This window comes from Ceratosolen solmsi, unplaced genomic scaffold (assembly GCF_000503995.2).
Source record: "Ceratosolen solmsi marchali unplaced genomic scaffold, CerSol_1.0 scaffold1198, whole genome shotgun sequence".
Taxonomy (NCBI): Eukaryota; Metazoa; Arthropoda; class Insecta; order Hymenoptera; family Agaonidae; genus Ceratosolen; species Ceratosolen solmsi.
This window is the reverse complement of record NW_011948485.1, coordinates 1-13,757: the sequence shown is the minus strand read 5'-3', so window position 1 is coordinate 13,757 and position 13,757 is coordinate 1. Positions and strand designations below refer to the sequence as shown.

At 23.7% G+C, this 13,757-nt stretch overlaps 1 protein-coding gene across 1 annotated transcript; it reads left to right on the top strand.

Moving 5' to 3' along the window:
* Positions 1–2,946: 2,946 nt before the first annotated feature.
* On the top strand, positions 2,947–5,339 carry LOC105366993 (uncharacterized). The gene is made up of 5 exons (XM_011505614.1): positions 2,947–3,071; positions 3,204–3,342; positions 4,605–4,763; positions 4,837–5,002; positions 5,072–5,339. Exons 1-5 carry the CDS (start codon positions 2,947–2,949, stop codon positions 5,185–5,187), a joined length of 705 nt encoding a protein of 234 aa, XP_011503916.1. The 3' UTR covers positions 5,188–5,339.
* The last annotated feature ends 8,418 nt before the right edge of the window (positions 5,340–13,757 follow it).

Sequence of the window (13,757 nt, the reverse complement as noted above, 5' to 3'; positions counted from 1 at the left end):
TTTAAATATCCACGCGGTAGCTTACTTAGCTGGCAACAATGCACAGATGTTGCTGTGCGAAAAGTTAAGTTCGAAAGTAAAGCTTTAGAATATTCGAGAATTCTCATAATCAAGTGGCCTATACCTTTCCGAGACCCAAGGTTTTTGGAAAATGCTCCAATTCCGAACATAATTCATTTATAATTCTGAGTATGAACTAAAAGTTTTCTCATCCATAATTAAACTATCCGAATGGGAAAGTATAAGACGCAGCTTGTAGAAACATTATCTACTGATAAATAATCATAAATACGAAGTATATATCATGTACTCTTTGCATCATTACGCACTGGTTAAAATGAATGAAAAAATAATAATAAAAAAATAAGTTATAAAAGTAACAAGAATTTAATTATTATTTTTTAAACTCAAGTAAATACTTAATTAAATTATTAAGTATCATAAGTAATAAATAAAAGAAATACTTTTTATTTTTTCTGTATATATAACTTTAAAGTTATTACTAATATAATAGTATTATTTAACAGTATTAAAAATATATAAATGAATATATAAATATGTAAATATAACAACATTAAAAGATATATCAATAAATATAATATATAAATATAACAGTATTAAAATGTATCATTGTGCTCATTTAATGATAAAAATTCACTTAATACCAGACAAGATTTATGATTTATATTTACAACTACTTATGTAGGAGAGTTTAATAAAACAATTGAATATAAGAATCGAGTGAAGTTAATGATAAACCTCCAATTCTTATTACAAGTAATGAAATAACTAATAATAACATTAGTATACAACTATAAAGTATTAAAAACTTTTTAAATACTTTTTTAACATTAAATCTAAAAACTCAAAAATATTTAAAATCTACAATATATTACTGTGAAAAATAAAGAGATAAAATTTAAATAATGTTCAATACTTCTTTAACATAATTCGTACAACAATGAAATTAAATTAGTAAGCATGGGTTATAATAGATTGAAAATTTTGTAAAATTTACTATAATTTAACTTAATAGCAAAATGCAATATATCAGTTTTCTTAGTATTTATTTATTTCGATTACAAAATATACTAATATAAAATATATATTTTGTTATGGACAATTAATAAACTTTATTGATAAAAATAAATAAATAAATAAATAAATAAATATATATATATGTATATATATATATATATATATATATATATATAATAAGTACTACCTATATAGGTATAAAGACACAAAATTTTGAGAAATAATACTTTTATTGTTAAAAATCATGATTCTTTCACTCTTATATTTCTATGAAAAATATTTAAAATTACTTACATATTATTGTTTTTTCTTTTATTATAATCTAATTGTTCAGTTATTCGTCTATCTTCATTATCTTATTATCTTTCAAATATATTAGTTTACAGTGCAGTATTACATGCCAGTCTCTATATAAATCCTTCGATTTCAAATGATCTTGATAATTAGAATCATTACAATGATCAATCCCAGAATTAATTTAATCATTCAGAGAATAACGATAATCCTTATTTCAATATTACTAATACTCCAACTGCACATAGAAAATTAAAAGTACAATTCAGCAGAGAAAAATTTTATTTAAATCGTCAAAAAATATATATATATTCATATATATAACATCAATATAAAGAAAAGAATATATATAATAAAATTATAAATCTGTTTACCTTGGTAATTCAGAAACTTTTAAAATTTTTAATATTTTTATTTACAATTATTAAACGTAATAATTAGATATTAAATTACTAAGTATTTGTTTGGAATTGGAGCATTTTTCCAAGACCTTCGGTTCTCGGAAATTTTATAAGGCTTCTAGTTCTCGAATTTGTAAACATTTGACACCTGGAATTCTCGAAGCTTCTATAGCTTATTCTCGAACGTCCTACAATGCTTATCTAGTCTCCGAAAAGCAACGTCGATTGAATTCTCGAATAGTCTGCCTAGTCTTCGCTTAGCAACACTTAAGCATTGTTTTTTTAGCTGCTGCGTGAATATTTAAGAAGCGCGTATTAAAAGACGTAGTCAGCTATTCCTCCAAGTCAGTTACTCGCCATAGTCAGTCAGCTACGCTTCAGCCACGCTATGAAGCCGAAGTCTACAGCCGAGAGCTCGTCACACGATCACGCTCTCTCAGTGCAGTCATTACAAAGAACACACGTTCAATTCTCCAGTGCGCAACGGTTAACAATCAGTCAAGGATAGTGACTGCAGTATAAGAAAATAGTCGACTACAAGAAACATGGTATCGGACCACTCCTTCACACGAAGGTATACCAGTAGTCTCTATTGAAGGTAACTATCAATCAATTAATTCCATACTCCCTTTAATGAGTATGGTCGGCACTCGCTGCTAATCTTTACGACTGTTCGAGAATGTAAGAATACTCTCAGCTCATTAGACATCTGGAAAACTCGAGATAAGTGTTCCGGAAAAAGCAAACCCTTGATTATCTAAAGAAAAACAATTCATAAACACATCCGGCGAGAATATGCGATCAAGTGTCTAACGAAACACGTCATAAAATTAATGCGACGAGAAATTCGACGCGACCACGCCATAAAGTATCCATCGATGACAAGCCATAATACTTCTGGCATAATCAAGTCGTACAAATATAAGCAGAAATCACGTCGTTTGACATCCGAAAAAGGGATATTAAAGGCAACACTGCACGCATACGCTGTTGTTAAACCCAGCTACATGTGGCTCGGATAGTGAAGCGAGAACGCGCCAAAGAAGTCCCCCTTATGGTGGGGATGCAAGTAAGAAGCGCTCTGATTGGAGCCACCAATAATGAAAGAATCAATTCGATTGGAGACGCTAAGAAAGATGCGCTCTGATTGGAAACGCCAAGAAGGAGGCAATTCGTAAAGACCACGTGGTGGCCGAGAATGCTTTTAAGAAAGATGCCGACAAGGCCTACCAGCGTTTCTTCTCACAAGAGTAGCCGGCAAGGCTTCTTCTCCAAAGGAATGCCAAATAACAAAGATGTAGACATACACAGTAAAGGCCAATTAAGAGGCAAAGCCTAGTCATATCCAACTCATAACACGTGCAAGATAAGTGCAAATCAAATCATACACTCGCAGCAGTGCAAGACAAGGAAAAGGGAACAAGAAAACAGTAATGCACAAAGCACAACATAATCATAACCTATAAGGAGCCGCTCGAGGCAAATTCAGCAAACAATACGAGGTATAGCCAGAAAAACAAAAAACATAAACTACAAGCTGCCGCACGAGGCACAACCTGCAGACATCACTAGCTGCCATCAAGAGCACAAAATCTGCAGAACTCACAAGGTAAAAGTTCCATTCCTTAATAACGATAATAATACACAATATGCCTCACAAGGTAAAGAACTGTAGAGCGACCAAGCTCACATAATCTGCAAACGCATAAGGGGCAAGTTTAGTTCCCACAAGATAGACTTACGAGGCGTCGTACGCGGCAATATCTGCAGACTAAAATGAACTGCCACCAAGAGCACACCTGCAGAGCCTACAAGGTAAGCAATAAGACAATAACAAGGCAAACTCAAGCTACTGCCATGTGCCACTACACAAGGAAGCGCAAGGGTTTACGGTCTTGTTCTTCTACGTGTATAACTCCACCATCACGTGCATTACATATAGAGGACCAGAAGGTTACGCCCTTCTACCTGTACATGCAACGCACATTACCGCTCTGTGGCAATAGCAATACAAAACTCAAGAAACGAAGGCATTCAAACATCAACTAAAAATCATTATAATACAACTAATGCAATTATCGCAATAAACTAAAACAAATACCAAAGCTATTTATTATTGAATACATGCACTATCCTGTCCACTTGCCCGCAATCCTCTCTTCCACCATCTGGGAGTTTACACCTAACTTTAAATATTTGGCCCTCTTCGCCCGGTATTCTATTTTTAGACAACGACATTAGCACAGATCACAAAACTCATATTCTCATTCAAGGAGCATGCACAATCCATTGCTAATCCCTATCATCTATGACATCGTCACCATCACCAGGAAGCAACTACATCGTTGTGATAGAACATTGTTTACACTTCCCATGAGAAGTAAATTCGGAATCAATAATAGTATAATTGTCAATAAAACCAAAATAAACGATATTTTAACGAAGTTTTCACACATTGTATACTTTTACAGCCCTCCACTTAAGTCCTTACCTAAGCATCGCTAAGGCAGGCGACAAATTAATTAAACTATGGAAGTTGGCAGTTCGAGTTAGAAAATCAAACACATTTTCGAACAGTATTAAACTATATATTAAATGAGATTGGAAAAAATTTGTTGTATATATTTCATATTTTAATTAATAAAATTATTTTATTTTATACGAATATTATTATAAATTGCAGAATAAAAACTGTTTAACAAATATTAAATTTTTTTATGATATTACATTTTTAAATGCTCAATTTTTTTTTATTATTAAAGTTTTAAAATGCTTAATTTTTTATAAATATTAAAATTTTAAAATGATCAATTTTTTAAATAATTATATTAATAATAAATTATAAATAATTAAATACTATTATTATTTCAGATATTGGCTATTATAGCAATTATACTTCTCTTCACGGTAAATGTTCACTGGAGAACTATAATAATTGAAATAGATCCAGGAATAGTAAAAATGGTATATATTATTAATCTGATAATGACCATTCTCATTTCAATATTGCTAATTATAGGAACCACCAAGGTAATTTTATTTGATTATTTTACATTATATATTTAGAATAAATTTTACAGTAATACGTATTGATATAATTTAGAAAAATACTATGCTAATGTTACCATGGATAATCCTTGGTATTTTACTTCTCGTTGGTCTACTTGTTAGTGTATTATATACAGCAATTACTTTGTTTTTAAATAACGAAGAGGTTTATCATATCTTATATGGAACCTTATTCTTAGTATTTGGTATTTTGATAGTGGGTGAGTAAAATTAATTCATCGCAACCAATAAAACTAATTAGAATATATACGATATAATTTTTGTTTCAGTAATTTACACATATTTTTGGTTTGTAGTATACAGTTATTTTCAACAATTAAAACTGGAAAAATCGAATTTCAAAATTGGTCCGTATGGTAGGCCGTATTCTTATGAGCGACCTTAAGCCCAATGCTAGTGAAGAAAGATAATTTATTCTTATTTAATTCTGTAATAGTTATATTATAAACTAAAACTTCTTTTATTTTATTTTTTCACTAATTAGTAACATTTCTTTGTAACTTTTGTATTTAAAAATCTCTTGTCTTTATTGTTTTGTTTTGTCAATATATTGCTGATAAGATTACTTATATTTTCTTTATTACAAAAAAATAATTGAATAAAATAAGAAATAATAAAATAAGATTTAAGCGCTAGAATATAATTATAATTGAAGTAAATTGAGTACTTAAATATAAATAAAAAATATATACAGATAATGCAATTGAAAAATGTTCAAATACATCAGGAATTTTTATAGAAATTAACTATATTTAAACTGTAATATTGGTTCCATTCTAGCAATCAACTTTCAATAAAAATTGCTTTTTATTTTCTTATTCTTTTATTCTTTTTCAATATCAGGTGCTAATCTTTTGTCTATATAATACTTAAGTTTAATTGACTCTTTCAATAGGTCGACTTATTTATATTTCGACAGCTACTTATATTTTCCTATGAATTAATTTAAATATTACATTTAATTTATAAAATTATAATCTATAAATTAATATTTTCTATGGAATTTTATAAATTATAGAGATTTCTGAACGTAAAAAATTTAAATTTTATGGAATTTTAAAATCAAATATAATAATTAAAAACTATAAGTCGAAGTTTACGTCAGACAATGTATACATTAGAAATAAATAAATAATTGTTCTTTATGCGATAAAAAATTAAAAACGAAAAGAATTATATACATCATTACATTATAAATGCCAATATTCTATAACAATATTCAATTTATAAAGTATGCAAGAATGGTTCAACTTAAACTATTTGTACTCTGTTTTTCTTGAAATAGTTTTTTCTATTTTTATTAAATTATTAGAAAATTTGCAATTGTATTTAATATTTAAGCGAAGTATATATTTAGCTATTTTTTTATTACGTGTTCTTGAAATCTTGGATGTTTACAGCAATATGAACACTGATTAATGAATCTTGTTCATGTACTTTATGTCGTTCCTAATGCATATCATTTCGATTAACTATTTTCATTTTTTTTCCCGTTAATATACTCTATTACTAATGAAAAATTTATAATTTGGATATTTCTACTTTGTCGTATTTCATTATTTTACTAGTTAGTTTCTACATGTATTTTCTTATCTTGATACAATGCAAAAATAAATATTTATTTAATTATTTCAATATAATACTGAATTGAAGATCCATTAGAAATAGTTTTACGAATCTTTAAAATTAAGTACTTATTTATACTTAATGTAATATGAAATTGATTTTCCTTTTTATATAAGAACTTCGCTAATATAAAAAGAAAAAATGATCTGATGACTATGTGTAAATATGACAGTAAGTAAATATAGAATATTAATTCAGAATTGTATTTAATTTTATTACTAAAATACAAATACTTTTATTAAATTATTATCCCTTAAATGCATTTGTGAAAAATGTTTTCCAGTTTTATGACTAAACTAATAATCAAAAATTACTGACTAAATCGTAGTTAGAATCGTATTTAGAAAATCATAATATTAAGTAATAATTATTAAATTCTATTAGCAATTGTTATTAAGTAGTAAATATTAAATAATATTAAATTATATATTATATAATTTAATAATAATAATATTAAAAATACATTATTAATAAATAAATATAATAAATATATTAATAACTCATAACAAAAATAATATACCATTTAATATTTGGATGCATTCGTATTTTATTTCTAGTTCTTTATATGCCAAACAAATATAAATATGAATTATATATGTGAAATTCTATATGCATATTTTTAATTTAAACTAGACTACAATCTACGTATTTAAAAATAGTATTTATATTTATAGTATATATCACAATTTAAAATGTATATAGAAAATTGAACGAAAACTATAAAAAAAACTTCATTCTACAGTTTTATGAAAAAATTAATTATTTTTTAAGTAATCATAAATTTAATTTTATAAGTTGTCAACTATTATTATTATTATTGTGTATCTGCTGAATTCGACTAGCTACTTATGTTTTTATATTATATACGAACTTAAATAAAATATATAACTATATACAATTACGCCAAATGCAAAATTGAATTTAAGATTTTGTTAAGCGTTAATAATTGACATTTTCGACTCTAAATATTTCGAAATTATTATCCATTTAATGTCGGTGAATTTTATTATATTTATTTAACAATGAAAAATTTTCTATAAAATTCAAGACTTTATTCTATAAACAATTTTTACTTTTTCACTTAAGGTACATTTTATAATTTATATTTTTTATTCATTCAAAATAAGGTAAGATATGTTAAAATTTTATTAACTATTAATATACTATCGAATTACCATTGTATGTTGAATAAAAAGAAACTGTTTCTAATGTTTATTTAATTTTTTAAACAGTATGTTAAAAAAGTACAAAGTATGTAAAAAAAATTTTAAGATAACATGCTTTAATTAATTGTTTTGGAAGAAATATAGCTTATACAAAAATTAATGGAAAAATACTAAAAATTTTTATTTTTTATAACAAATCATTTTATACTTCTCATAAGTCAAATTGAGTAAACATTTCAACATCTTTACGTATTATTAATGCTCAGCCAGCTATTCCAAGCCAATTGCATGGTTAATACAACCAAAATCTGTAAAATTTGCAGCTTGAATGCGTCTTCTTCTCCAATATAAATTTTTATTATATGTAAACCAGAATTATAATAAAAATTGTATTAACATGAACTTATAAAACGAATATATATAAACTCTAATGAAAACATTATTTTTCATAAATTGAATAATAATTTGCCCACAAATAAATATAAAAATTTAAAAATAGAAATCAGATTTTTAAAATTATGTATTACGTATAATATAACATTCAAAAAAATTAATTTGAAATGTTTATAATTCCTTGTTTTCTTAATATCTACATTAATTATTATGACTAATAAATATTTTAAACTCATTGATACTGTATTTTTCAAAAATATATTTATAACATCTTAATACCGAATTTCAATGTAACATCCACTTGGGTGTTGCCAGTCTAATATTAATTATATATAATGATCATCAAAAAAATCAAGGTAGCCTTCCATACCACATAAAAACACTGTAATAAAATTAATTAATAATATAATCAATAACCTTATTTTAAAAATTATAAGATATATACATTAAAAATTCTATTTATAATTATATTATATTAAAATATTAATACATTACACTTATATACATATATGTAAAAATATATTATGAAATATAAATTATATAATACTTTTAAAAATAATTTAAAATATTTAAATTTTGTAACGTATCAACATTCTTTTTCTAATTACATATACATATGTATATATAATTAGAAAAAGAATAAATTATAAATCAAACTAACGATTAAATTTTTAAAGCTTTTTATTAATCTTGTTCTAATGCTAAGTCCTTACTGGTAAATGGAAATCCCATTGTTTCAAGATTCTTTAAATCTTGTAAAATTAATGAACAATATTTAAAATGAGATTAGAATAAAATGGTGTAATACTGGTTTGACATTGAAACTAAAAAAGAGAAGTAAAAACTTTTTATCATATAATACATTGATATATATTGTAATATGTAACACAACATTTTATGTGGTCAACTGCTACTATTACAATATTGATTTAAAACTATAATTCAATTATATAAATTTCCCACTCAATTTATTTTTCATTATCCAATATTCAAAGAGATCTCTATCTATCAAAGAAATTAATGAAAAATGATAATAAACTATTTTAATAACTTTGTTTTTTTTCTAAGAAAATAAATATCTACACTGTTTGAAATATATTCTATTTAAATTTTAATCAATATACTGTTTATTTACATTTGTAAGAATTTTTTAGAATTTTAAGTTTTTCTCTTCTGTATTTACTTACAGAGTTTGATATTTATTTTAATTTAATTTTATTTATTATATTATTTAAATCCAATAGAATGCTGAAAGAAGTGAAATCGATAATAAAGATTCAATAATATAATTTAGAAGGCAGTAGCAATTGAGCATATGTGAGATTTTTAGTATGCAGTAAATAATGTAGAAATGTTAGTTTCTAATTGATTTATATACCATAATAATAAATTTAATTGCTTGTTTATTAATTAAAAACTCTAAGTCTACTAAATCTTTATCTATCTCCTTCACTACTGAACACTCAATATTTGAAAAAATAAAATAAAAACACTATTTTACAAATTTTATAGGGTGATGCATACAATGTAAAAGGAAACATTGAAAGATAGTAAAATCGGATTAGGAAGTCACCAATATCTACTTATGTAACTGTTTAAATATGTTAATCAAATAAATGAATGCCAGCACACGAGTTATATTACAAATTATGGTGGAAGTGATAAATAGAAACCTTTTCATTACTTCAATTCCTTATAGATACTTAAATACAATATTCTTTTGAAACAATTATATCTAGATTTGTCTCTGTTTCAATAATTTGAGAAGCACATTTTATTTGTCTCAACTGACTATTTCATTATTAGTGAAACATGTACAATTATTGTATTATTGTATACAATTATTGTAATCCTGCTTCTAGTTGAGACAATCTATATATTTCAGTCAAATATAAATATAAATATAAATTATTGCTGAATAAAGTAAAGCATGCATATAAAATGTACTCAAATGGATGTATATTCGCTAATAGATTACAGTATGACAACTTTAACTTTAACAAGACTTCAAGAAAATTTCTTATTCTATTACGATGATTGGTAAATATCACAAGAGTCACATATTAACCAAGTTTTATTTTGGCTATTTCTGTGAATTTTGATACATATACCTGAAAATGTAGTCAATAGTATTGATTAATAAATATATAAATAGATAACACAACTTATTATTATCTATTAAAATTATATTTATTGAAATCTTTTATATATGGTGAAATTATTATATTTAATATTGTATTAAATCATTAGATAAAATGAAATTTTTTAGAACATACATTTTCATAAAAATTTGAAGTAAAAATTGTTATCTTTAAATTTTTAAATTCTGTTCGAAACAAAAAAATTTTTTTCCAATATATCACTGGATAATAATCTAATGCAGAATTCACGCTTAACAGAGAGAAAATGAAATAGTGAATTTTTGTTTATTTATTTCTCATGATATAGATTAAATACTAAATTATTTTAGAAAAAGCTATATATTAACTTTTGAAGAAATTTTAGCTTATTAAAAAATTATGATTTAATAATAAATGGTTTAATTTTCATACTTTATATAATGCATTTATAAGAAAGTTTAAAAATCGTTTATAAAATTTGTTATATGTTATAAACAAAATATAAAAATATTTTAATATTTTTATTTCTTTAAGAAAAATAGTTAGTTATTTTATTATATCAAAAATAATAATACATACTATAAATATACATGGAAAGTATAATTGAAGTCTGTAAATGTGAGTAGGATTAAATAATAAAATAACTTAAATAATTTGGTATAAATAAGCTAAGCATATATATTTTATTTAGTCAATATTTATATGATTTCAACACGCTAAAAACGATCTTAACGATATTTTCTGTGGGAAATAACGAATTTATTTATTTTAAAATTTAATTAAAATATACCTATTTATAATACAAGTACGTAAATCACCAACGGATTGAAGTTATTAAAAGAACAATATAAAAAAGAAGTACAAATTTTTTAAGAAACATGTTCTATTTTAATTAAATTGAGTTCTAATACTGTACATTTAATTAAATGATTACAATTATTAAAATCTTATAATCATTATCACGAAAATAATTTTATTATTTCTTTTAATACTTTTTTATACTTGCATATTTTCAAGTATTTTAAAAATCATATTTATTTAAATTTAAAAATTTGAAAAAAACAGTTTTTTATTAAATCAATGTCTTAATATTTTAGAATTTTTATTGCTTTATAAATAAAAAATAAATTATATAACTAGTATTAATACAACTATGTGTATTTAGAATCCTCAGTTTTTTAGATTACTTATTTATGATGATTTATTATTATGTATACAAAATTATTTTCAAGAAAAAATCAATAATACAGACTTATATAAATGAACGTTATTCATTAACTATATAAGGTCATTGTTGGTTTTTAAAATTAATCACGTACATTTGGTTCTATAAAGTTAATAATTTATTGGTTGTTCATCAATTACTTATATATATATATATATATATATATATATATATATATATATAGAATACTGAATTGTATATTTTTGTATAGCATGAAGTAAAAGTTAATATTGATAATGTTAAATATGCATAGGTGAAAAAAATTAATTTTTTACTGTAATGACATACGATTAATTATACAAATTAGAGAACATTTAATAAGGAGCTACTAATTTTGATATTTTAAAATAATTTATAAATAAGAATGTATAAATGGTTGTTATAAACAAAATTGTGAATAAAAATAAAGTTCATATTTTTAATATTTTTTAAAAAGAAAATAGAGAAAAAAAATTCTTAAAGATACGAGCTATTACGCATTTGCGGATGAACTGAAGCATAAAATTAAGTTCATAAAATAAAATTTTGCATTCATTAAAAAAAACAAATATAAGACACATATATATGAACATAGGACAAAGGATACAGAAGTCAATTTGAATAATAATTTGATTATTCGTTTCTTATTAATGATGGCGCCAAAATGGATGTGAACCTTAATATCATTTGGTAGTAAATTTAAATCAGGAAGATATTAATGTGGGAGTAAAGAGTACGTCATTCACTATTTTGTCAAGATAATATATAATTCACGCTTAACAGAAAGAAAATGAAATAGTGAATTTTTGTTTATAACTAAAATAGATTACTTATTAAAAAATTGTTATGCAGTATATTAAGTATATGATACAACATAGAAAATTTTTTTTTAGTTCACAATTTGTTGATTTAAGGTAGTATATCGTATTAGTGTAATATACAAATTCTATATCACTTTTCTTTTAAGAATTGACGTACTTATTAATTTATTCACTCTTTCAAAATCATCTTTATATGAAACTCGTTATAAGTAGAATTTGTGTAACAACATTAAAATAATATTTATTAATATAATACATAAAAAAAGTATATATATAACAAAAAAACTAAAAGCATGTATTTAGTATTTTTTTATGTTTGATTATCATAAAATAAATTAACATTAAATTTCAAAAAATTACATAAAAAATTTGATACGATATATTTGTTTATGCCAAAGATAATTATTCAATTTTTTATAAAATACATTGCAATAAGAAAGTAGATATGAACGCATTAACAGCAAAACAAACAAAACTGCACTAACTAAGAACGAAAACTAATTTCCCTATGTACTGACTTTAAATTTTACTCATTAAAATTCATTAAAACATTAAAAATTATAACTGAATTAAATAAATAAATAATAATACTGAAGACAAGTATTGTTAAAGAATTTATCAAATAAAAAATGTAATATTCTTTTTTAAATTTATAACTTCAATAACTAATCTACGAAAAGTTATTTCAAATCTTAATGGATGACTATTTTTTTTAATTATTAGTAAAATTTTCACGATATGAAAAGACAGCGATGGTAATAAAAACAGAGGTATTCAACTTTAAACTACACTTTGAGATTAGTAGATCAATTTTATAGTTCAAGAAATCTTATTAATATTTCCAAAGGTAGAGACAAGTGTGACCAATACATTGCCTGTCAGAAAAATATATCATAAAATAATTAATGGAAGCGATTTAATCTTCTCGGCTACGAGAGAGGGTTCGCTCAATTTTAGTACTTATAGTTAATACACCTAACCATAATCATTTATTAAGCGATGAATAACGCTGGGTTAGTCATGTTTTGTTAGTTGTGTTATGTTGTACTGGGTCAGTTAGATTTTGAATTATTTTACATATAGCTAATGTAATATATAGTTCAAAATATATATAGCAGATTTTGTATACTCATAATGTTATCGTTCGTAAATGTATTTGTAATCATTCTTATATGATTATATTATTTAACAATAATAAATTAAAAATTAATAATAGACAATCGTTATAAAAATACTAATGCTATTATATAATATATTAAATAAAGTGAAATCTATCCCTAAATACTTAAGTTATTAACGTTATTAACAGGAAATTTTTTTACATGTTCATATTTGATTTATCTATTACATTTTCATTTATTGATAATATAACTGTCTTTTATTAACTTTGTTGATTTACAAAAATATTTCACTATGTATTATAATATATTTGTTTACATTATAAGTTTAACGATATACAAACATTATTCGTTTAACAGTATAACGATTAGAACTGTATACTTAAGATTAATCATTAATTTTTTAAATATATAATACGAAACATAATAGTTAATTGTCATTTATTAATAAATGAACGAATTTATCGAATTGAAAATTAGATGAAGTTTTTTTAAAATCTTTTTTTT

Coding starts and splice junctions, on each gene's coding strand:
- LOC105366993 (XM_011505614.1), top strand. CDS start 2,947: ATGCCGACAAGGCCTACCAGCGTTTCTTCTCACAAGAGTAGCCGGCAA. Junction 3,072..3,203: donor CAATTAAGAGGCAAAGCCTA/GTCATATCCAAC, acceptor ACCTATAAGGAG/CCGCTCGAGGCAAATTCAGC. Junction 3,343..4,604: donor AAATCTGCAGAACTCACAAG/GTAAAAGTTCCA, acceptor TTATTATTTCAG/ATATTGGCTATTATAGCAAT.